General features: G+C 42.1%; 1 protein-coding gene and 2 pseudogenes across 1 annotated transcript; all 3 read right to left on the reverse strand.

Annotated features, from left to right (window-relative positions):
• Positions 1-2,826: 2,826 nt before the first annotated feature.
• LOC132901238 (olfactory receptor 51I2-like) lies at positions 2,827-6,362 on the reverse strand (annotated as a pseudogene).
• Positions 6,363-10,002: 3,640 nt separating this feature from the next.
• Positions 10,003-19,324, reverse strand: LOC132901239 (olfactory receptor 10A3-like; annotated as a pseudogene).
• A 4,505-nt stretch (positions 19,325-23,829) lies between these two features.
• Positions 23,830-24,789, reverse strand: LOC132901241 (olfactory receptor 56A4-like). Its single transcript, XM_060943566.1, has one exon. The coding sequence runs from the start codon at positions 24,787-24,789 to the stop codon at positions 23,830-23,832; it is 960 nt and encodes a 319-aa protein (XP_060799549.1).
• Positions 24,790-25,281: the final 492 nt, after the last annotated feature.

Here is a 25,281-nt window from a genome sequence, read left to right on the forward strand (position 1 = left end):
TTTTTATTTATATGACTTTGGTCTATAGCTGTCAAAGGCCTCGGACTTAAAACCGGTTACCGCTGTGACGTCACACACTCAAGGCCGGCTGGCTCAGCGGGGCAGCTCGAATGGCAACTCTGCGGTTGATTTTAACTCTCAAAAATATATATTTTTTTATTCCCATTTATGCAGCATACAAGAGTCAAGCATGGAGAGACTATCCACTCAGAAATTTATTTAAAAATAAAGGCTTTGCGTATCTCCTTTAATCACTGTGCCACTACTGTCCAAGTTAAATGCTTTACTATATACCTCTCTGGCTATTTTATTTATTTTTTAATTATGTGATCAATGGAAAGGGCATAGAAACTTAGAAAGAGACCTGTTACAAGATGTCATTGCTTTAATTAGATTTTCAACATGAACAACAACAGACATCATCTTCAGTGTTATGATACAGAAAATGCAGACCACTGCATGAATGTAAACTAGCTCAGGACACAAAGGTTTTCAGACCTTATGCAGATTTTTCTGTAAATCAAATTACACCAAGATAATATGCTAATAAAGAAAAAAATCCAATTCATAGATTGTACATAGTATTGTAAATATCTGGTCATTTTTATTAAACCATCAGTAAGGTGTGCCTTTAAAACTGTCTGTAAATTTTAAGCTAAATTTTAGTGACATTTACAAATGATTTACAAAAAAAATAAATAAATGAGGGCGGCACGGTGGTGTAGTGGTTAGCGCTGTCGCCTCACAGCAAGAAAGTACGGGTTTGAGCCCCGTGGCCGACGAGGGCCTTTCTGTGCGGAGTTTTCGTGTTCTCCCCGTGTCCGCGTGGGTTTCCTCCGGGTGCTCCGGTTTCCCCCACAGTCCAAAGACATACAGGTTAGGTTAACTGGCGACTCTAAATTGACCGTAGGTGTGAATGTGAGTGTGAATGGTTGTCTGTGTCTATGTGTCAGCCCTGTGATGACCTGGCGACTTGTCCAGGGTGTACCCCGCCTTTTGCCCGTAGTCAGCTGGGATAGGCTCCAGCTTGCCTGCGACCCTGTAGAACAGGATAAAGTGGCTGGAGATAATGAGATGAGATAAATAAATGAAAGCGCATAAGCGACTGACGGACTCATAATCAAATAAACGATAATATTTTAAGATTTTTATCAATTTAATTTTTGTGTCATTATCCAAAATAATGTTCCAATATCTCTACTGAGTTAATAGTGGCATTCATAATATCATTGAGCACTATTTGGGTAATTGAACATCCTTTTTTTTAATTTAGGTCTTATAGTTAGCTTGATCATGTATAATTAGTTGCACAGTTGTAAAGAGCTGCACAATTGCATGCCGTCAAGAACCAAGAGAGTCTTGTTGATGTCGGGGGAACCAAACTAAAGAACGTCAGAAGTTTCCGATACCTGGGTTACACAATCACAAACTCAAGCGACAATACACAGAATCTTGGCACTAGAATCGGTTCCGCTTTTGAGAAATGGAACGAGCTCAAACATGTGTTAACAGATCATCGTATACACCTGTCTACTAGAGTAAAGTTCCTCACTGCCTGCGTGAGATCCCGACTCTTATACAGTGTTCAGACATGGGAGCTGACTGCAAAAGAATTAGCGAAGAGCGAGGTGGTCTGGAACGGTTTCTTAAGGAAGATGGTGAAAGGTGGATATAAGCGACAAAGTGATGAGGATGTGGGTAATATGAGCGATGATGGGAGACAGGAGTGGAGGTTCAAATATTCAAACGCGGATTTGCACCATATAACTGGGACTAAATCAATCAAGTCTGTCTGTATTGCTCATCAACTGAAATACCTGGCACACATCTGCAGGATGGACAATGCAGACATCAGAAAACAGATATTGTTTGACGAGCGGTCCTCAAAATGGACAAGGTTTGAAAGACTGTTGGGCATGGATGCCCAGCAGATCAGGTGACAAATGATGGACAGAGAGAACTGTATGCGCCTCATTGACATGGGCGCACCTCAAGGAGCTAAGTCTTCAGAAAGGGGAACATGATGATGATGATGATGAATTGCAGGCCAACTTTTTTTTTATGACACCACACTAAATATATGCCCTTTTAATAGCACATCAGCATACTTTTTTTTTACCAACTTTATTGGACTGTTACAAAATAAACATAAAAAAAAGAAATAAACATAAAAAAATAAACATAATAAAGTAAGTCAGCCCAAAGGGAAGAACGCGAATGGACAACCCATGCAAGGCATTTCCCCGAAGGTATAAAAGAGAAAAATCATACAATTACAATTAGATAATCTAATTTTACATAATTTTACATTTTAGATCATCTAATTTTACATAATACATCTCCTGTAGTGTGTTACATTTATATAATGAAATATCTGAGACCACCGAAACCACTGGAAATGCTTCTCTGCTGTATTCTTTTCAGTTTTCAGGCAAAATGTTGAATTACTCATTACAAATGACATTATCAGCCACAACATCACTGAAAAGTAGGGTGATAATAGGATGAGTAAGATCTACATCCTGTAATTTCTAAATTTTTGGAACACTCCCATTGGCACACTTCAATGACCGCGTACAGTTGAACTTCATGGACTCCACAAGTTTGTGTAAGACCTGATGATCCCTGTTACATCAAATCCACTGGTATGGAAGGGTGAGACTCAAGGAAAACTGGACCAGTTATAAAAAGGAGTTAACACCACCAACATCACAAATTTCCTTATCATGATTTCAGACTAATTCACAATAGTTATTTTGCCTGTCTTAATTTATTTGCTAAATTGCAGAAAATAAAATACGCACATGCTTGTAGTTTCATTAACTGTTATCTAGAAGCAATCTTTCTTTTGAAGAACTTAAATATAGTTTGTCGGATTTCCCTTGTTTTCAATCCATAAATAAGTGGGTTAAGAATTGGAGGAAAAATAATAATTGAAACACCAAAGGCTCTTCTTAAGTGTGGAGATACTGTTTCTAACCTGTGAGAAAGCAGTGCTAAGAATACATTAACCTCAAAACTCAGAAAAACAACTAAATGTGTCCCACAGGTTTGCATTGCCTTCCTTATAGAATTTTTCTGTTGTGTAGAAAGACAGGAAATTAGGATTTTGATATATGTTAATGACACTATCAGTACGGAAGAGCCTTGGGAAAGAGCGATACCAAACAAGCCGTAGTAGTTAACTACTCTTGTATCCTCACAGCTTAACCTCATTAATGATGGATTATTGCAGAATGTGTCCACTATATTTGTCCTGCAGATTTCTTTGCTTAATGTGAGCACAAATGAAGTCCCAATCATAGTACAATTTACAGACCAGACCAAGAAGATAAATTTTATCAAAACAGCTTGTGTCATCATATTATGATATCTCAAAGGCTGGCAAATGGCAATATATCTGTCATAAGACATAACAGTGAGAAATAAAAGAGATCCATTCCCATATAGGTGAATAAACAGGCCTTGTAAGGCACAGGCAAGGTAGGGGATTTCTCGAGTCTGAGACAATATGCTACAAACCAGCTGAGGGTAAAAAGCTGTAGATCCCAAAAGGTCACATATGGATAAATTAAATAGCAGTATGTACATAGGTTTATGGAGATCCTTTTTTTACAACAATTGCCACAAGTAACATGGAGTGGAAGAACAAAATTAAACAATATGTGATGATCCCAAAAATGAACACAGACAAAGCACTGGATGGTGGTAGGTCCAACTTTTCCATGGTCAGAATTGCCATGAAACGTGTTAAATTTGAATTAATAAGAGATGTCTCTGCCACCATTTTAACTCCAAGGCCTGGAAAAAATTCTCACAAAATACAGGTCTAACATTGAACATATTCTTACCTAGAACAAGCTTGTAAGAACAAGTTGTTGACAACTACATTGTAAAAGTGCCACAGGATCACAAAACCCATACACTGAACACATCTGAAGTGATGGTCTTCATTTTCACCACTCAGGCTTCCCCCAGAGAACAAAATATTTGGATCCCTACATGTTAACTTTATCCCCCAGATCAAATGTTTGTCAAATCCCTGTTGTTAACTCTAGGTTACGTGGGACTGTGGGTTGGAGAGGAATCATCTGAGATTTGCAACTAACAGTGGCCTATGAAAAAAAGCAAACCAAAACCAATAATACTATGAGGATATGTATTTAGAATTATGGAGATGACAGGAGACCCAGTTCTCTCAGAAGGAAGACTTGGGAGAGATGTGACTTTTCACAAAGCTCTGCTTTTTTTTTTTGCATAAACACTTTTCAGTGTTTTCTCTCTCATTGACACACACACAAGCAAAGTCAAAGTGAACTTTACTGTCAATCAGACCATGTAACAGAATTACACAGAGGATTGAAATTGCATATCCCCAAACTCCAAATGTGCAGTATTAAAAAATTGACACACAACTAAACATAAAAGTGCACACAGACATCAACAGATAAGCAAATTAACACAACATATAGACAGACAGTGGGCATACAGTTCCCAGAATATTCACCATGATCCAGAAATGTAGTCAAGTTTGAGGTAATGTAGTCCAGAATTGTAGTTCCAGAAATGTAGTCAAGTTTGAGGTAATGTAGTCCAGAATTGTAGTTCCAGAAATGTAGTCAAGTTTGAGGTAATGTAGTCCAGAATTGTAGTTCCAGAAATGTAGTCAAGTTTGAGGTAATGTAGTCCAGAATTGTAGTTCCAGAAATGTAGTCAAGTTTGAGGTAATGTAGTCCAGAATTGTAGTTCCAGAAATGTAGTCAAGTTTGAGGTAATGTAGTCCAGAATTGTAGTTCCAGAAATGTAGTCAAGTTTGAGGTAATGTAGTCCAGAATTGTAGTTCCAGAAATGTAGTCAAGTTTGAGGTAATGTAGTCCAGAATTGTAGTTCCAGAAATGTAGTCAAGTTTGAGGTAATGTAGTCCAGAATAGTAGTTCCAGAAATGTAGTCCAGAAATGTAGTCAAGTTTGAGGTATGTTACTGGGGTGCAATAGTACAAGGGTAAAATAATACAAGGTGCAGTATGGTAAAGTGCAAAGTGCAGAATAGGAGCATGGAGATAAATAAGTATTGTAAACTTGTATGTAGTGGTTAGCGCTGTCGCCTCACAGCAAGAAGGTCCTGGGTTCGAGCCCCGGGGCTGGCGAGGGCCTTTCTGTGTGGAGTTTGCATGTTCTCCCCGTGTCCGCGTGGGTTTCCTCCGGGTGCTCCGGTTTCCCCCACAGTCCAAAGACATGCAGGTTAGGTTAACTGGTGACTCTAAATTGACCGTAGGTGTGAATGTGAGTGTGAATGGTTGTCTGTGTCTATGTGTCAGCCCTGTGATGACCTGGCGACTTGTCCAGGGTGTACCCCGCCTTTCGCCCGTAGTCAGCTGGGATAGGCTCCAGCTTGCCTGCGACCCTGTAGAAGGATAAAGCGGCTAGAGATAATGAGATGAGATGAGAAACTTGTATGTTCTTGTGCAAAAAAGCATATTGGCATATGTGCATAAAAAGAGCATTGTATAGACATTGAGAATACTGTTTTGACAGTTTGCTGGTCTTTTGTGTGTGGGGGGGTTATGTTCTTGGAGTTTTCATGAGTGAGTTGAGCAGTCTGATAGCCTGTGGGAAAAAGCTGTTGCTGAGTCTGGTAGTCCTGCAACGAATGCTGCTGTAGCACTTGCCAGATGGTAGGAGGGTAAACAGTTTGTGTGCAGGGTGGGTGGAGTCTTTGATGATGTTGATGGCTCTTTTGCGACAGCAGGATAAGTATAGGTCCTGGATGGATGGTTGGGCTGATCTGGTGATCTTCTCTGCTGTCTTCACCACCCTCTGTCGGGCCTTCTGGTCAGCAACAGGGCAGTTGCCGTATCAGACTGAGAGACTGCTGGTGAGGATGCTCTCAATGGCACCCCTGTAGAAGGTGGTGAGTGCAGAAGGGGGGAGGTCGGCTCTCCTCATCCTGCGTAGGAAGTGGAGGCGTTGCTGTGCTTTCTTGACAAGGGAGGTGGTGTTAGTTGTCCATGTCAGGTCATCTGTGATGTGCACCCCCAGGAACTTGGTGCTTTTCACTGATTCCACAGCACTGCCATTGATGGTGAGGGGTGTGTGTGACATGTGATTTTTCCCGAAGTCCACAGTTATTTGCTTTGTTTTATTGACATTGAGGTATAGATTGTTGATGTCACACCAGTTGATGAGTTGGTGTACCTCCTCTCTGTAGGCTAAGTCGTCGTCGTTGCTGATGAGGCCCACCACTGTTGTGTCATCTGCAAACTTGTTGATGTGGTTTGAGTTGGGTCTGGCACAACAGTCATGGGTCATCAGTGTGAACAGCAGAGGACTCAGCACACATCCCTGGGGGACCTCAGTGTTCATGATGGTGGTATCTGAGGAGTTTTTGCCAACTCTTACTGTCTGTGGTCTGTTGGTGAAAAAGTCCAGTAGCCAGTTGCATAGCGGGGTGCTGATGCCTATAGCACTGGATGTTGTGGGATGACTGTGTTGAAGGCGGAGCTGAAGTCGATGAACAGCATCCACATGTAACTGTTTTTGTTTTCCAGATGAGCCAGGCTGATGTGAAGTGCTGTTGCTATGGCATCATCAGAGGAATGTTTGGGACAGTATGCAAACTGGAATGGGTCAAATGTGGTGGGTAGGCTGGATGTTATATGTGCCTTGACCAGCCTTTCAAAGCACTTCATTATGACGGGAGTGAGTGCTATGGGCCGGTAGTCGTTCAATGTTGTGGCTGGGGATTTCTTGGGTAGCGGTATGATGGTGGTGGCTTTGAAGCATGCTGGTAAGATGGCTTGGCTCAGAGAGGTGTTGAAAATATCTGTGAGAACATCTGTAAGTGAGTCAGCACAGTCTTTAAGCGCATGCCCAGGTATATTGTCAGGACCAGCAGCTTTCCTGGGGTTCACCTTTTGAAGGGTCCTCCGCACGTCAGCAGGGTCCAGGTGAAGTGTTACATTGTCTGAGCAGTGAGGGTTTTTTGTTGGTGTGGTGGTGTCATTTTCTTCAAACCTGCTGAAGAAGGTGTTAAGTGAGTTTAGGAAGTCTGTGCTGTCCTCACACGGTGGGGGTATTGGCCTGTAATCGGTTCCTGACTGGATGCCTTGCCATAGGTGCCTGGGGTCTTTTGTGTCAGTGAAGTGTAATTGGATTTTCTGTCCATAGGCACGCTTGGCTGCTCTCACGCCCCGGTTCAAGTTGGCCCTAGCAGTTCTAAAAGCTTTTCTCGATTACGTTCATTATGTCTTATATTAGATATGATTAGTTTTTTCTTTTTTATCAGACATCTATCAGTTCATCCCAAAGACAGAATACATCCGGAAAACAAATGCAACACCATATATGAGATTCCATGCCAATCATGCAATAAAACCTACATCGGGGAGACAGGGAGGAGCTTCACCACAAGAAAAAATGAACATAAGAAAGACTGTGAAAAGGAGACAGCTACAAGACAAACCCGAACAATAAAAGAAAAGGCACAACAGGAAAATTACAAGTCAGCCATAACAGACCACTGCAAAAGAGAAAATCACATTATGGACTGGGGGAATGCCAGAGTCATCCGCACAGAAGATAACAAACATCAGCGCTGGATCAGGGAGGCCATGGAGATCCGAAAGCGAAGCCCGAGGACCATCAACCAGGATGATGGAGCATACATGCTCTCCCATACCTGGAGTGCCATCATGCAGGGGACGAATGGACAGCAGAAGACGTGACCAACCTGTCAGAAACCAGACAGGAAGGTCACGCCTTCAGAAACATCAGCTGATAACATCCGGTGACACTCTGAGGAAGACGACAGTTACATACATCGAAACATGTCAGGTAAACAAACCTAAAACTAGATGTCTGATAAAAAAGAAAAAACTAACCAGTTCTAAGAGCTACTTTGTCCCCGGACTTGAAAGCAGTATTCCATGCTCTCAGGAGCTCACGTACCTCCCTGGTGAACCAGGGTTTTTTGTTGGCTCTTGTGGTGATGTGTTTGATGATGGTCACATCTTCCATGCATTTGGATATGTATCCCGTCACAGACTCAGTGTATTCCATTATGTTGACATGCTGGTTGGTAGTGGCAGCCTCCCTAAAAACATTCCAGTCTGTGCAGTCAAAACAGTCTTGAAGAGCTGAGGTAGCCCCCTCTGGCCATGTTCTGATCTGTTTCACAGATGGCTTGTTCCTGGTTAGCAGTGGTCTGTAAGCTGGAATTAGCATAACAAGAGATGGTCTGAGTTTCCCAGGTGGGGGTGGGGAACAGCTCTGAATGCCTGTTTAATGTTTGTGTAGACCTGGTCAAGAGTGTTCTCTCCCCTAGTTGCAAAGTCCACATATTTGTGATAATGTGGGAGTACTGTCTTCAAATTGGCCTGATTAAAATCTCCAGCGATTATATAGACAGAGTCCGGGTTAGAGTCCTGCATTGAGCTCACAGGCTGATACAATGTAGACAGTGCGTCCTTTGTATTCGTACTGGGAGGAATGTACACAGCTGTAATGTTGATGGCTGAGAATTATCTTGGCAAGTAGACTGGACGACATGTAACTGTTAGAAATTCTATGTCCTCAGAACAGTGACTTGAGAACTTTGACATTAGTACACCAGTTGTTATTAATGAAAATGCACACACCACCTCCCCGAGATTTACCGCTGAGAGCGTGGCTCCTGTCCGCCCAGAACGTTATTAGTCCATCCACCTGAATGGAGTTGTCTGGAACGGTGTGATTAAGCCACGTCTCAGTGAGGATGATGGTGCTGCAGTCTCTCACCTTTCTTTGTGTAATTAAATCCAGTCTGAGGTAGTCCATTTTGTTTTCCAGTGAATGAACATTGGATAGCAGGATTGAAGGAAGCTTTTAGCCTGGCACTGATACCCGCTCGACTGCCCCGCTTGCTGGGTCTAGCACACCGCTGGTGATGCATGCTAGGTCTCTCCCACCGCTTGCATCACCTCCAGTGTTGGCTGGTGGCAGGGGGAGAGTCCACTGCTTTGCAGGCCCCTGGGTCTTACCGGTGTAGAATGCCTAGCTCGCTGAATGCTTTGGGTTCCAAAGCCATCATAGCTCCGGAAAGATCGTTTGAAAAGTTGGAGTTTCATAGTCGGAGTAGTAAGCTTCTGTTGTAGACTATTCTCGTACAACACTGTGACGGTACAGACAACACATTTAACATAAAATGCACATCGCTATCGGGAGCTGGAGTAGCCGCTGCCATACAGGGCGCCGACGTCTTGAATCCAAATCATCAGTCCATCCATCCATTATCTGTAGCTGCTTATCCTGTGCAGGATTGCAGGCAAGCTGGAGCCTATCCCAGCTGACTATGGGTGAGAGGCAGGGTTAGGGTTGTTTTTATTTACAATTTGTACTTTGTCCCAACTTTTTTGGAATCGGGGTTGTATAATTAGTTGCACAATTGTAAAGAGCTGCACAATTGCAGGCCAATTTTTTATGACACCACACTAAATATATGCCCTTTTAATAGCACATCAGCATACATCTCCTGTAGTGTGTTACATTTATATAATGAAATATCTGAGACCACTAAAACCACTGGAAATGCTTCTCTGCTGTATTCTTTTCAGTTTTCAGGCAAAATGTTGAATTACTCATTACAAATGACATTATCAGCCACAACATCACTGAAAAGTACGGTGATAATCGGATGAGTAAGATCTACATCCTGTAATTTCTAAATTTTTGGAACACTCCCATTGGCACACTTCAATGACAGCGTACAGTTGAACTTCATGGACTCCACAAGTTTGTGTAAGACCTGATGATCCCTGTTACATCAAATCCACTGGTGTGGAAGGGTGAGACTCAAGGAAAACTGGACCAGTTATAAAAAGGAGTTAACACCACCAACATCACAAATTTCCTTATCATGATTTCAGACTAATTCACAATAGTTATTTTGTGAATTCGTCTGAAATCATTATTTATTTGCTAAATTGCAGAAAATGAAATATGTACATGCTTGTAGTTTCATTAACTGTTATCTAGAAGCAATCTTTCTTTTGAAGAACTTAAACATAGTTTGTCGGATTTCGCTTGTTTTCAATCCATAAATAAGTGGGTTAAGAATTGGAGGAAAAATAATAATTGAAACACCAAAGGCTCTTCTTAAGTGTGGAGATACTGTTTCTAACCTGTGAGAAAGCAGTGCTAAGAGTGCATTAACCTCAAAACTCAGAAAAACAACTAAATGTGTCCCACAGGTTTGCATTGCCTTCCTTATAGAATTTTTCTGTTGTGTAGAAAGACAGGTAAATAGGATTTTGATATATGTTAATGACACTATCAGTACGGAAGAGCCTTGGAAAAGAGTGATACCAAACAAGCCGTAGTAGTTAACTACTCTTGTATCCTCACAGCTTAACCTCATTAATGATGGATTATTGCAGAATGTGTCCACTATATTTGTCCTGCAGATTTATTTGCTTAATGTGAGCACAAATGAAGTCCCAATCATAGTATAATTTACAGACCAGACCAAGAAGATAAATTTTATCAAAACAGCTCGTGTCATCATATTATGATATCTCAAAGGCTGGCAAATGGCAATATATCTGTCATAAGCACGCCCGGATCACCGCACAGGCTTCATATGGCTTCAGCCTAGGGGCCCCCATGCCCCCCACCTTGCAGGGGGGCCCCCAATTGGTCAAAAGAAAAAAAAAACCCTTCATATTCATTGGCTCAAAATGAATATTTAAATAAACGGACGCTGATTAGGTGAGGCAAATCCACCTTCCATATATAAACGTTAGACGTCAGGCACGACGTCACTCCACAGTTGAACAGTGAACATGTCTCATCTCATCTCATTATCTCTAGCCGCTTTATCCTGTTCTACAGGGTCGCAGGCAAGCTGGAGCCTATCCCAGCTGACTACGGGCGAAAGGCGGGGTACACCCTGGACAAGTCGCCAGGTCATCACAGGGCCGACACACAGACACAGACAACCATTCACACTCACATTCACACCTACGGTCAATTTAGAGTCACCAGTTAACCTAACCTGCATGTCTTTGGACTGTGGGGGAAACCGGAGCACCCGGAGGAAACCCACGCGGACACGGGGAGAACATGCAAACTCCACACAGAAAGGCCCTCGCCGGCCCCGGGGCTCGAACCCAGGACCTTCTTGCTGTGAGGCGACAGCGCTAACCACTACACCACCGTGCCGCCCACAGTGAACATGTGTGACAGAAAATACGAGAGCGGTGCTCAAAAGCGCAAGGCGCAACGGCAAAAAGCCCAACATGACATAGCTCTATTGAGCAATATACCAAAACTAACAGGGTTTTTTAAACCTAATGAAACCCAACTGGCAAGTGCAAGTCATCATGACACTAGCGTAGCAAACGTTATGTTAGCTGCAGCTGCAGCTGCAGCCAGTAGTACTACTAGCTCTGGTTAGGGTGAAGGACCATCCCTTTCAGACCCCATCCCATTTGTGGATGAATGTGCCACTGCCACTAGTTTCACAAACGCGCGCACACACACACACACACACACACTCACTCTGATGACATTGGCATGCATGATAGTTTCCTTCAAGCCTACGGGGGGGGCTACAGCAACTTGTAGCCTAGGGGCCCCTGGCCATGTTAATCCGGCCCTGGTCATAAGACATAACAGTGAGAAATAAAAGAGATCCATTCCCATATAGGTGAATAAACAGGCCTTGTAAGGCACAGGCAAGGTAGGAGATTTCTCGAGTCTGAGACAATATGCTACAAACCAGCTGAGGGTAAAAAGCTGTAGATCCCAAAAGGTCACATATGGATAAATTAAATAGCAGTATGTACATAGGTTTATGGAGATCCTTTTTTTACAACAATTGCCACAAGTAACATGGAGTGGAAGAACAAAATTAAACAATATGTGATGATCCCAAAAATGAACACAGACAAAGCACTGGATGGTGGTAGGTCCAACTTTTCCATGGTCAGAATTACCATGAAACGTGTTAAATTTGAATTAATAAGCGATGTCCCTGCCACCATTTTAACTCCAAGGCCTGGAAAAAATTCTCACAAAATAGAGGTCTAACATTGAACATATTCTTACCTAGAACAAGCTTGTAAGAACAAGTTGTTGACAACTAAATTGTAAAAGTGCCACAGGATCACAAAACCCATACACTGAACACATCTGAAGTGATGGTCTTCATTTTCACCACTCAGGCTTCCCCCAGAGAACAAAATATTTGGATCCCTACATGTTAACTTTATCCCCCAGATCAAATGTTTGTCAAATCCCTGTTGTTAACTCTAGGTTACGTGGGACTGTGGGTTGCATCTGAGCTTTGCAACTAACAGTGGCCTATGAAAAAAAGCAAACCAATAATATTATGAGGATATGTATTTTAGAATTATGGAGATGACAAGCGACCCAGTTCTCTCAGAAGAAAGACTTGGGAGACATGTGACTTTTCACAAAGCTCTGCTTTTTTTTTTTGCATAAACAATTTTCAGTGCTTTCTCTCTCACTGACACACACACAAGCAAAAACACATGGAGATCAGCCCATTTCTCACTCTCCAGCTGGTTGCTTTGTGAATGCAATGGCTGTTGTATGAGGTGTTGATGGTGGGTAGAGACCCAAATGGTACGCTGCCTGGAGAAATAAAATCATGCACACTAATATTTTGTTGGCCCACCTTGAGCTTTGATTACAGCATGCATTCACCATTGCATTGTGTTGATAACCTCTGGTGTCCCTGGAGAATGTAATGAGGATGGGTGAGGGAATGTTTGCATTTTTCAAAAGCCAGAGAAAATGTAGGTGCTGCTGGGCTCTCTTGGCCAGAAAACTGATGCTTGTTGTCCAGGTAAGCCCCTCTACAGTGTGACCATCAAGAAACCTGGTGCTCATTACTTTCTCTTTTGTGGAGCCATTTAAACACAAAGGGGAGTGATCAGCACAGGACTTCAAAAATCATCTCTTTAGTTTTGTCAGCATTGTTCTTGCACCAGACCATGAACCATTCCAATGGAAGGTCTTCACAAAGACACTGAGACAAATGTGTGTGTGTGTGTGTGTGTGTGTGTGCACTGAGCGTTTTTATTTTGGTGCAAAGGTATCCATTTCCAAAGAAATGCAGGTTAGGTTAACTGGTTACTCTAAGGCCCTGTCCACATGGCAACGGATTCAGGTGACTCCGATACAATTGCTTATCGTTTAGGCCTGGCGTCCACACGGCACCGGCGTTTTGGGTGCCCAAAACGCAATCTTTTTGAGAACGGGTTCCAGAGTGGAAAGATCTCTCAACGTTGCCGTCGTGAAGTCGTCTGGATGAGTAGAACGGATTTGTTTACGATGACGTCACAACCACATGACTGTGAGTGCTTCACGCCGGGTAGAAGTGTAACGAATATCACCAGGAAAAAGCCTTACAGAGCACTAGTGAGAGTGAAACACGAGCTTGGATATTATTATTATTATTATTATTATGTTCAGTGTTAGTTCACAGTAGTAATGCAAGAAGCAGAATAGTGACAGTAATAGTGAAGCAAAAACATGCAATTGTACAAACACTGCAGCTCTACAGCAAAATATTCATTTATGAAATGGTCTGATTCTTAACACCAGTAGTGCCAATGATCTTCTCATTGCAATGCAAGTTGTCAACAAATCCTATAACTTGGTTCATGAAACGCGCTTACAAAATATTTTCACTGTGAATACTTATTGTGTAATGGTGCAATCCCGCCAGCAAAAATAGGGGAAAAAAGGAGCGATCTCACCTCTTCAGATGTTGATTTAAGTCCGACAATACATTCCTCAAAAAGGGCGTAGAGGATCAAATTAATCCAATTTATTCCGGACCATTAAAGACGCCGCCTTCTGCGTAGAATCATACGTCATCCTCGCCGCCATATTGGAGAGGTCAAAGCGGAGAATAAAGATTCATGTGCTGCCTTTAACTGTACCAACAGGTTTACCGTCCAAACGAGATCACATGGGATTACCTTTCACAGGTGAGAAACAAATTAATCCATCAACGTGTAGTATTCAATTTATTCCGGACCATTAAAGACGCCGCCTTCCGCGTAGAATCATACGTCATCCTTGCCGCCATATTGGAGAGGTCAAAGCGGAGAATAAAGATTAGCTGCCTTTAACTGTACCAACAGGTTTGCCGTCCAAACGAGATCACATGGGATTACCTTTCACAGGTGAGACTGGAAAAATACTTTTCATTGTATTTGGTCATTATAATGTAATTTTACAAACAGATTTTCCTGACGGCGGCACGGTGGTGTAGTGGTTAGCGCTGTCGCCTCACAGCAAGAAGGTCCTGGGTTCGAGCCCCGGGGCGGGAGAGGGCCTTTCTGTGTGGAGTTTGCATGTTCTCCCCGTGTCCGCGTGGGTTTCCTCCGGGTGCTCCGGTTTCCCCCACAGTCCAAAGACATGCAGGTTAGGTTAACTGGTGACTCTAAATTGACCGTAGATGTGAGTGTGAATGGTTGTCTGTGTCTATGTGTCAGCCCTGTGATGACCTGGCGACTTGTCCAGGGTGTACCCTGCCTTTCGCCCGTAGTCAGCTGGGATAGGCTCCAGCTTGCCTGCGACCCTGTAGAAGGATAAAGCGGCTAGAGATAATGAGATGAGATGAGATGAGATTTTCCTGACTTTGTGGCTAATATGAAGTCTCGCGCATTATGCGCAGGCGTCCTTACTTCTTCTATTGTTCTGGTGTCTCCGAAGGGACCGTCTTGCAGCGCCCCTAGAGGTGTGGCATGTGTATTGCATCGTTTTCAGCAAGCGTTGAGTTGCCATATGGACCTGATATTTTACTGATTGTTGCCCATTTGGACGCGATATATTTTTAAATAACATCTCGTTGCTATTGTCGTGTGGATGTAGCCTTAATTGACCGTAGGTGTGAATGTGAGTGTGAATGGTTGTCTGTGTCTATATGGCCCTTTTCCACTACCCTTTTTCAGCTCACTTCAGCTCACTTCAGCTCACTTCAGCCCGACACGGCTCGCGTTTCGACTATCTCAGAGCAGCATGACTCAGCTCGCTTCAGCCCTGCTTAGCACCCAAAACTCGCACAGTTTTGGAGTGGGGCTGAAGCGAGCCAAACCGAGCCAAGTGGGGCTAGGGGCGTGAGGAGACACTCCCCTGTGCACTGATTGGTGAGGAGGAGTGTCCTCACATGCCCACACACACCCCGCGAGCACGCTGGGATCTGTAAACCTGGAAGAAGAATAATTACAAATTACGAGAATTTCTGAAGCCTTATGCGCCTCGTCTCATCTATACGCTCTTGCCAGTATCTGTTGGCGTTGTCGGTGACAACAAGCCACAGCACCAAGACCAGCAACACTAACGACTCCATGTCCTCCATGTTTATTGTTTACTATCCGGGTCATGAGACTACCGCTTAAAAGATCACTGATGTCACTGTTTGTGCCACCTAACGACATCACGTGACGTCCAACCACTTTCGCTAACTCCACCCAATGTGTCCACCCACTTCCGCCAGCATGGTTCAGCGCGGTTGTCGTCGAAATGCAACTCCAACAGCCCCACTCAGCTCGACTCAGCACGGCACGGCTCAGCCCAACTCAGCCGCGTTTGTAGTGGAAAAGCGGCATATGTGTCAGCCCTGTGATGACCTGGCGACTTGTCCAGGGTGTACCCCGCCTTTTGCCTGTAGTCAGCTGGGATAGGCTCCAGCTTGCCTGCGACCCTGTAGAACAGGATAAAGTGGCTAGAGATAATGAGATAAGAAGAGAGCCTGCAGATCATGTTGTCTAGCAATCCAACCACATGCTCAATGGACCTCATCCCTTACACAATGATCAAGCCCATCTTTGAAGACCTCATGTCCTTCATCCAGTTCACTGCAAATGGCTCCATAACATCTGCTTATGTACTTACAGTACTGACTGACTTATTCCCATTCTAAGGAGGGGTTAGACCTATTGTGAAAAAGCCAACACTAAGCACCTCAGATATCAGCAACTCCCAAGAAGTATCTTTTTTTTTCCTTTTATTTCAATAATTATTGAAATTTTTAAACTTAAAGTTGCTTTCAGTCAGCTAACGCTATTGTTCACCCAGAACAACCTTTAAGATCCTGACCAGTCTGTCTTCAATGTGGCATACTCCAGAGAATCTACCTTTGTGGCTGTACTTGATAAGCTTCATGGAACTAGATCAGAGAAATGGACATTTGTCCTCATTATACTTGAGAATATTGTCAATCACAAGAATCTCCTGTCCTTTCTTATGACTTCTGGAATTACTTATATAGCATGGTGGTGGTGTGCTTCTTACTGAGAGGTAAAGTCAAATGAGGTGACATGGAGGGGCTCATCATCTGCATCTCTCTGCTGATTCTCTGTTTACTCAATGTGGTCAAATCATCATCATATGGTTTTTCATAGCACTGCTATGCTGACTGAGTATTGATTATAAAATACTACTATTGACCTTTAAAGCACTGAATGGTCTCGCTCCACAGTACCTGAGGGAACTTCTGGTCCTCTATAACCTGCCACGCCTACTTAGATCAAAAGGTGCAGGCTATCTGCTGGTACCTCGTATAGTGAAGGCTACATCAGGGGGCAGAGCCTTTTCTTACAAAGCCCCACAGTTATGGAACAGCCTTCCAAGTAATGTTCGGGAATCAGACACAGTCTCAGCATTTAAGTCTAGGCTGAAAACATATCTGTTTAGTCAAGCCTTTTATTAATGGTGTTTATGAGGTAAAGGAGTAGATCTGGAGGGTCCTCAGACATAGAGTTTTTTGGTAAACTGGGATGTCTGGATGCTGTCAGTCCCCACTTGCTTGCTCACTCGAGTTTTTTGATGGTGTTGTAGCTGGCTGCTTTATATCCCAGGGCTCCCTCATGCCTGTGTTACCTTCTGGCTCTCCCCTTTTAGTTATGCTGTCATAGTTAGTTTTGCTGGAGTCCCTGCTTGTACTCAGTGCAATATGCATACTGTTCCTACTTATTCAGGTGACATTGGGCATACCTAACAACCTGTTTTTTCTCTCTCTTCCCCCCCCCATCTGTCCCTTTGAGTTACATGTTGGTCCTGGGATCGAGATGCTGACCTCTTCTGCTCCTCAGACCTGCCTGATCCATCCTGGTGCCCTGTGTCTGGTTGGAGTCTCATCGCATCGCTCCTGTGGAGGACGGCCCCATGTGGACAGTTGAAAGTCACATTTGGAGGATGCTCTGGACACTTACAGTAATGCTTTTATGGCTGAGGACTACAGTTGACTTGCTAACTTTAGGACTGGAGTTGTCATGAACAGTTTTGCACTCAAGTTTTCATCAATGAAGAGTTATAACATCAATGAAACTGACTTCATGTTAAAGCTGTTAATGTTATAGTCATGTTGTCTGTTGCCCAAATGAGGATGGGTTCCCTCTTGAGTCTGGTTTCTTTCAAGGTTTCTTCCTCATGTAGTCTGAGGGAGTTTTTCCTTGCCACCGTCGCCACAGGCTTGCTCATTGGGAATAGATTAGGGATAAAATTAGCTCATGTTTTAAGTCGTTCAAATTCTGTAAAGCTGCTTTGCGATAATGTTTATTGTTAAAAGCGCTATACAAATAATCTTGATTTGACTTGATGAGACTCAACTCATCTCCTTTCCTCCATCAGACATGCACGTTTCACATGGTCAAAAATGTGCCTCAGAGTCTCATCTCACATCTGCTCCAGTGGGAAATCCCCTGAGGGATTCCCCAAGGAGTGAGGAGGTGCAGTGCCCTCCCCCCTCCCTGTGTCATCATGATGTGGAGCTGACATGGACAGCCCTGGGACCGACACCCCAGCCAATGTTGCAGCAGGATTCCCCCATGACATACTAATATACCGTAAATACTAATGCAGGACCCATCCACTACTAACTGTTTTATTAATGTTCTCAACCCCGGCCAATCTGTTCCCAGGATAATTGAATGGGTAAGGCTCAGACAAACTGCCACCTCCACACTATGCTTTTCTCTCTGGAAATGAATTGTGATGGGTATTAGCAGATATTTGTGAACATCCCCGTATACACACCTCACCTTCACCAATCGTGTATTTCCCAGTGCCCTGCATTGAATCAGGCTTTGGCACATGGAGATCTGATGACAACCAGAATCTACCAAAGCCTGGCGTGTACCCCTTTGAATACTCACAGAGATGCAGTATGTTCCTGCTCAATTGGGGGAAGCCTGCAGCACATCAGGAATATGAATCAGACATCCTGCCCCTTTGCAGAAATACTCCATCCATCCATCCATCCATCATCCATAACCGCTTATCCTGTGCAGGGTCATGGCCAAGCTAGAACCAATACCAGCTGACTATGTGCGAGAGGCCAGACCCTGGACAAGTTCATCACAGGGCTGACACATAGAGACAAACAACCATTCACACCTATGGTCAATTTAGAGCCACCAATTAACCTAACTTGCATGTCTTTGGACCATGGGGGAAACCGGAGCACCCAGAGGAAACCCACACAGACATGGAGAGAACATGCAAACCCCACACAGAAAGGCCCCTGTTGGCCACTGAGTTCAAACCCAGAACTGTCTTGCTGTGAAGTGACAGTACTAACCACTACACCACCATGCTGCCTGCAGAAATACTGATTCTGGGAAATTCCAGCCTTCTTGCTGCATCAAAAGTCTGGCCAGACTTGCTCCTGATTTCTGTGGGCACAGGTGGGTCCACCTGGTGAGAAAGAGAGGGGTTAGCGGCGACACTGACACAGAAGGAGAAAGGGGTGAAGAGGCATGAAGTAAGACATGAGTGCAGGGAGTGGGTTTCAGGAGAGTTGGCCCCCATTTCTGCAGCGCTGGGTTAGGGGAGAGTTGAGGAGAAAAAGGGGGAGAGAAAGAGAGAGAAGCTATGGGAGTGCCTGCTCCTGGAAACGCCACCAGATGGTCCTCAGCCAACTTGATTGCTCTGTCCAGCAATGCAGGGTGGTGGCACTGGACTCACTCTGCTGTTCCTATAGGCAGCCAAGCAATAAACTGCTCCAGTGTGACCGAGTCGATGCCTGACTCCCTCAACATCAAAATCTTCTTCCTGAGCCACTGCTAGCAGGCATCCTGGAACTGCTGGCTGTAGGCAGATTGCCAACCAGCTTCCTCCATGGTCAGCATGCAGAAGCGCTGCTGGTGTTGCTCGGGGGTGCATCCGGGATGCCACAGGATTGCATGCTTCAGGTCACTGTACTCCAGCCTGCTGTCAGTGGGCAGTTGCTGAGCTGTGAGCTGCACTTCGCCCATGAGGGGTGGCAGTAGGCAACTGGTGCTGGTTGTGTTGGGTGGTGGCGAGTGCATGGACAAATTAAATGAGTGGCAAGGACTCCATGAGGGCATTATGTTCCTCAGTCCTGGGTTTTGGCACCAGTGTAACATTTATCTAAGGTGGGATAATGAGGAACTGGGAGGCAGGCTTGAAGAATGGGTGTGTTTATGGGTGAAGTCCAAAGACATGCAGTTAGGTTAACATGGCTTGGCCTTGGGCTGAAGTACCCTTGAATGGCAGTGTGCATGTACGCAGTGGCTTTGCTCTCTGATGATGAACTAAATTTCATTGCACATTTGTGCAGTGACAATAAAGGCATTCTATTCTATTCTATTCTATTCTATTCTATTCTATTCTGTTGTACTTTTCACTTTTCACTGACTGCTAAATTCACAAGCACAAGCACAGTGTTGGGTGGCTCAGTTTTCTCTGTCATAACTGGCTATCTGAATGACAAACAGAGACACACATTGATAGACAGCCAGTAATTAAACACAGGTGTAACTCATGATATGTTACCTGCTGGTTCAACCTGACTCCTCATTGTTCACAGCCAGTGCTTGACCACACCCTTGCTGCCACACATGTGTAAGGAAAGAATCTAAATATTGTGCAAAAAATATGGTTAAAACATGTCCTGTCAAAGTAATATTCTGCAAATACCTGTATTTTATGTTTAAAAAAATCACAAAACAAACCAAATCAAAACATAGGTTCACAATGTAGGTGTAATTAATGATTATGGATATGTAGATTGGTATCAAATGATCAATCTTTAATAATTAAATGGATTCAATCCCATTGAATCATTTAATTTGACTCATTTGAATTGAATCCTACCATGGAATCAGTCTCTTTGAATTGTTTGAAGTGAATCATTCAAATGAATCATTTAGTGAGTCATTCGGTGAATCTCTCAGTGAATCATTCAGTGAATCAAATGAATCATTTAGTGAATCATTTAACGATTCAATTGAATAATCATTTAAAATGTGATAATTCGAAGTTTATCACTTACCAAACTGCATCTAATTAATTATTCATACACCATAAGAGTTCTTTTACGACGTGGGTGACACAATTTCAATAATAATGGAGTTTATTATAAAAAGATTAAAAAAAAGGAAATTAATAAAAAAAAGGAAAAATGGAAATTTAATAATTGAATGGCAACAGAATGAAATCTCAGAGTGGAACAGTGTTTCTCTGAGTCTGTGTGTGTGTGTGTGGGGGGTGTGTGTGGGGCTACTCCACATGTGTGTGGGGTTAGGGGTTAAATTCCCGTGCCAGGAAGAGCCAGGAACCGCCAGGGTGTGTGTGGAATGTTATCTCAAGGTTTAGTGAGCACATTTTCAACTCAGACAAAGGAATACTCACTGAAATCTTAATAAGATCAAAATATGAGTGAGTTAAATGAAATTAGAATGTTAGGAGAGATAACATGCAAGAACTTATTGATTAAACAATTGAAATCAATAAACAATGATAGAGAACCAAGATTCAGTGTATACACTTCATTTAACCTCATACAACTTCACATTAAGTGAATAGAATAACTAATTCCTAAGACTTAAACTTCTGTTTGCCCAATGCCTTTCTTACTGCAAAGAGTCTCGTCTTCTGTCTGAAGGAATTCGAGGCGGAAGGTTGCGCTTCGGTGAGAGAGGAGAAGAGTTCTGAAGCTTTCTTTGGTGATCTTCGTAGTTGATAAGACAAAGTCTTTGTTCAACACCGTACACGGATTTAAAAGAAAGAAAAGAGAAGAGCTCTTTAGAAAACTGCCTTTGCTCGCAGCCGCGTACGCTTAAAAAGAAAAGTAATACTTGCAAAAACCGGTTAATAACTCTCTTGAGTTGATGATCGCGTGTTTCCGATATCTACTTTGATCAGGAGCAGATTAAAGAAGGAAACGCGCTGTTTAGACATCTGATGATGAGTTCTCTTTTTAGGTCAGTCTCGGTTAGAGTCTGACGCGAGAGAGCACGAGATGGCAGATTTCCAAGTCTTTTGTTGAATTCCTGAGGAATGTGATGTCCATGATCCCGCCCAGGCGTGACGTAGTCAACGCAGAAGTTGGCTGGTAGTTGTAGTTCTTAAACCAAGATGGCGGCATGATACCTACAACAACACAGAACTTCCTTTAGCCACTGAATTTCAGCATAGAAGCAATGGTTTTCAGTACAAAAAAACATTATTTTTGACATGTTCTGTAGATTACACTGAATAAAATATTCTTTCTATACTTTTATATGAACTTTACCTTACTATTACTATTAATAATAATGACAACAATAACAATGTTATCAACTAGTGTCTGGTTGTTAATACATTGGTCAGGCGGACGGACGGTAGGTCGGTCTCTCTCATCACAAGCTCCTCCTGAGATACAAGTGATCCTGACCTAACCGATCCATCCTGATGATGGTTTTCATCACCTGCAAACCACTCACTGCTGCTGAGGATGGCTTCACATAGACATCCTAAATATCAATAAGATTACTGTGGATGGTACTACTGAGAAACCATAACGATGCCTTAGGACTGCATTTGCTACAAAAAGTTTTGCAATCAAGTTTCCATCATTGAATAGATGATAACTTCAACAAAATAGATTTCAAGTTCAAACTAAAATTAAATTCAGAAATAACTCAGATGCTCATATTCATAAGTTGCTTATAAGTTTCTGGTTACACAATTGCATTTTTTGTTTGTTTTTACTCATTATGGATAAATTTAATATTTCTATCTAGGATGTTCTGTAAAGAGGGGTGGCACGGTGGTGTAGTGGTTAGCGCTATCACCTCACAAAAAGAATGTCCGGGTTCAAGCCCCGTGGGTGGTGAGGGCCTTTCTGTGTGGAGTTTGCATGTTGTCCATGTGAGTTTCTTTCAGGTGCTCTGGTTTCCCCCACAGTCCAAAGACATGCAGGTTAGGTTAACTGGTGACTCTAAATTGACTGCAGGTGTGAATGGTTGTCTATGTGTCAGCCCTGTGGTGACTTGTCCAGGGTGTACCCTGCCTTTTGCCTGTAGTCAGCTGGGATAGGCTCCAGCTTGCCTGCGACCCTGTCGAACAGGATAAGCGGCTACAGATAATATGATGAGATGAATTTCTTTTTCAGGGCATTCCAAATGTATGGCCTATGCCCAGTGTTTGTGCACTGGCTCTGTTTGATGATTTTTCCTTCTTTTCTCAGCTTCAGAATGACTTGCTTTCACCCATAAACACATCTCTGGTCTTTGTTCAGTTATCCTTTTCAACAAATAATACAGTCTTCACATGTGAAACGAAGAGCTCAAACCAAGAGTTGACATTTGGAGCAATTAATTGTTAATACAATCAATATTACATGGCATATCTGGGCAAGAAACATGTGTCAGATGTTCCAGTATTTTTGATCACTTGGAACACCAGTGGGTTCAAACAGAAGGTGTTGTATTCTGATGAAGGGTTTTTTTTTGTTGTTGTTGTTTTGTTTTTAACACAGCAAGATGTAAATATTAGGAAATTAAAACTGAAATTCTAATCTATCATCTCATATTCACCTTTTGTTCCAGTACATGCAGAGGGGACTATAGATTCAAAACACATAATAAACTGTGATTTTCAGTAGAAAAACATTTTGACAAAAAAGCCAAGTTTCTCTGGATCAAAGCTTCTTCCAAATGACTAAATCACATGTACAGTTCAGTTTTAACAAAAATCAATAATGTTAAACAGTATCTTTCATCAGTATGTAAAATGTTAAATTACTTTAATTGTGTCATATTTTATGGTCACTTAATCTTCATGTAACACAACAATTTGAATTTGGTAAATTTGGTGAAGGATCTCATCTCATCTCATTATCTCTAGCCGCTTTATCCTGTTCTACAGGGTCGCAGGCAAGCTGGAGCCTATCCCAGCTGACTACGGGCGAAAGGCGGGGTACACCCTGGACAAGTCGCCAGGTCATGAAAATCATTCTGGAAGAAATTATTAAATTATAAAAGAAAGATTTTGGGTGTTTGATAAAACAACATTGAAAAATTATGGGATAGCCTGTACATAATTTCCTGCCCTAAATATATAAAAATTTTTATGAAACTTCTTGGGCAGAAAGCACCTTTAGAATTGCCTCTAAAATCTTATGAACCAGTTAGTAACAGTTACAAATGTACATAAGTGACATTTACAAATGTTGAAGAAATAGGATAGGCAAAAGATATATCCATCATCAAATAACTGAAACAATATAATTTCCTGGCCTGTGAGAAATAATGTTTAAATGACTATAGTATACTGTGATAATACTGATATTCATAACAGCACAGAGCATTATTTCAATGATTGAATAAGGAACAATATCAAATTTACTCATGATATAAGGGTTACATAAATTTACTCAGCAACAGGAGTAGATTGTATTTAATAAACCGAATAGATATTATATCATTAAATTAGTGCATAATTTCAGATACTTTTAGCATAGTTATTATTTTATGAAAATAAAAATATTCAAAGAAGAATACACATATGCTTTTAGTTTAGTTTCCTATTAGACAGAAGAAATCTTTCTTTGGAAAAACTTAAAAATTGTTTGCTGAATTTCCCTTGTTTTCAACCCATAAATTAGAGGATTGAGAAATGGAGGAAATATTACAACTGAAACACCAAAAGCTCTTCTTAAGTGTGGAGATACTGCTTCTAACCTGTGAGAAACCAGTAGTAAGAATGTGTTAATCTCAAAACTCAGAAAAACAACTAAATGTGTCCCACAGGTTTGCATTGCCTTACTTATAGAATTTTTCTGTTTTGTAGAAAGACAGGTAATTAGGATTTTGAGATATGTTAATGATACAATCAGTATGGAGGAGCCTTGAACAAGAGCTATAGCAAACAAACCATAGTAATTAATTGCTCTTGTATCCTCACAGCTTAGCTTCAATAAAGAAGGATTATTGCAGTACATGTCCACTATATGTGTCTTGCAAATTTCTTTACTTAGCGTGAGCATGAATAAAATCCCAATAATCACACAATTAACAGACCAGACCATCAAAATTATTTTTATCAATGTCCCTTGTGTCATCAGATTGTGGTACCTTAAAGGTTTGCAAATAGCAATATATCTGTCATAAGACATAACGGTGAGAAATAAAAGAGATCCACACCCATAGAGGTGAATAACTATGCCTTGTAAGCCACAGGCAGGGTAGGAGATTTTTCTCGTCTCAAACAGTATACTACCAACCAGCTGAGGGTAAAAACCTGTAGCTCCCATAAGGTCACATATGGACAAATTAAACAGCAGTATGTACATAGGTTTATGCAGCTCTCTTTTTGCAATAATAGTCACAAGTAACACAGAGTGGAAGAACAAAATTAAAGAGTAGGTAATGGTGCTAAAAATGAATATAGAAAAAGCACTGGATGGTGGTATGTCCAGTGATTCCATGGTCAGAATTGTCATAAAGCGTATTAAATTTGAATTATTAAGAGATGTGTCTCCTTCCATTGTCACGACAAGGTCTGGAAAACAGTAACACAACAAAATATCGGTGAAGCTGGACAATTTTTTGCTTCGTTTTGTGACATCTATACCATCTTACTTAGAAAACGACTGTTAAGACTGTTGAAAACAAATTCAGGCAAAGTGCCACAGCATCACAAAATGAACAAACTGAACACAATGGAGGCAATGGTATCCATTATCATCACTCAGGCATCCACCTAGAGACCTAAAATGTTTGGATCACTGACTGTTTACTTTATACCACAGGTGAAATACTTTTCAAATCCCAATTGTTGACTCTAGGTTAAATTGGATTGTGAATTTGAGATAAATCCTATGAGCTTTGTAGCTAACAGTGGGTTATGAAAAAAAAAAAAGTTATTTGAAGAGGATAATCATCCTGGTATCTAGAAGTACATTTCAAAGAATGGGCATGAGACTTTGTGTGTTTTGCATTTGTATTTGTTTGAAATAATTATAATAATATAAAATGAT

The sequence above is a fragment of the Neoarius graeffei genome, chromosome 17, assembly GCF_027579695.1.
Source record: "Neoarius graeffei isolate fNeoGra1 chromosome 17, fNeoGra1.pri, whole genome shotgun sequence".
In the NCBI taxonomy this organism is placed as follows: Eukaryota; Metazoa; Chordata; class Actinopteri; order Siluriformes; family Ariidae; genus Neoarius; species Neoarius graeffei.

Bases quoted from the DNA above. Each gene is read 5' to 3' on its own strand.
- LOC132901241 (XM_060943566.1), bottom strand. From the start codon at position 24,789: ATGGAAGGAGACACATCTCTTAATAATTCAAATTTAATACGCTTTATG.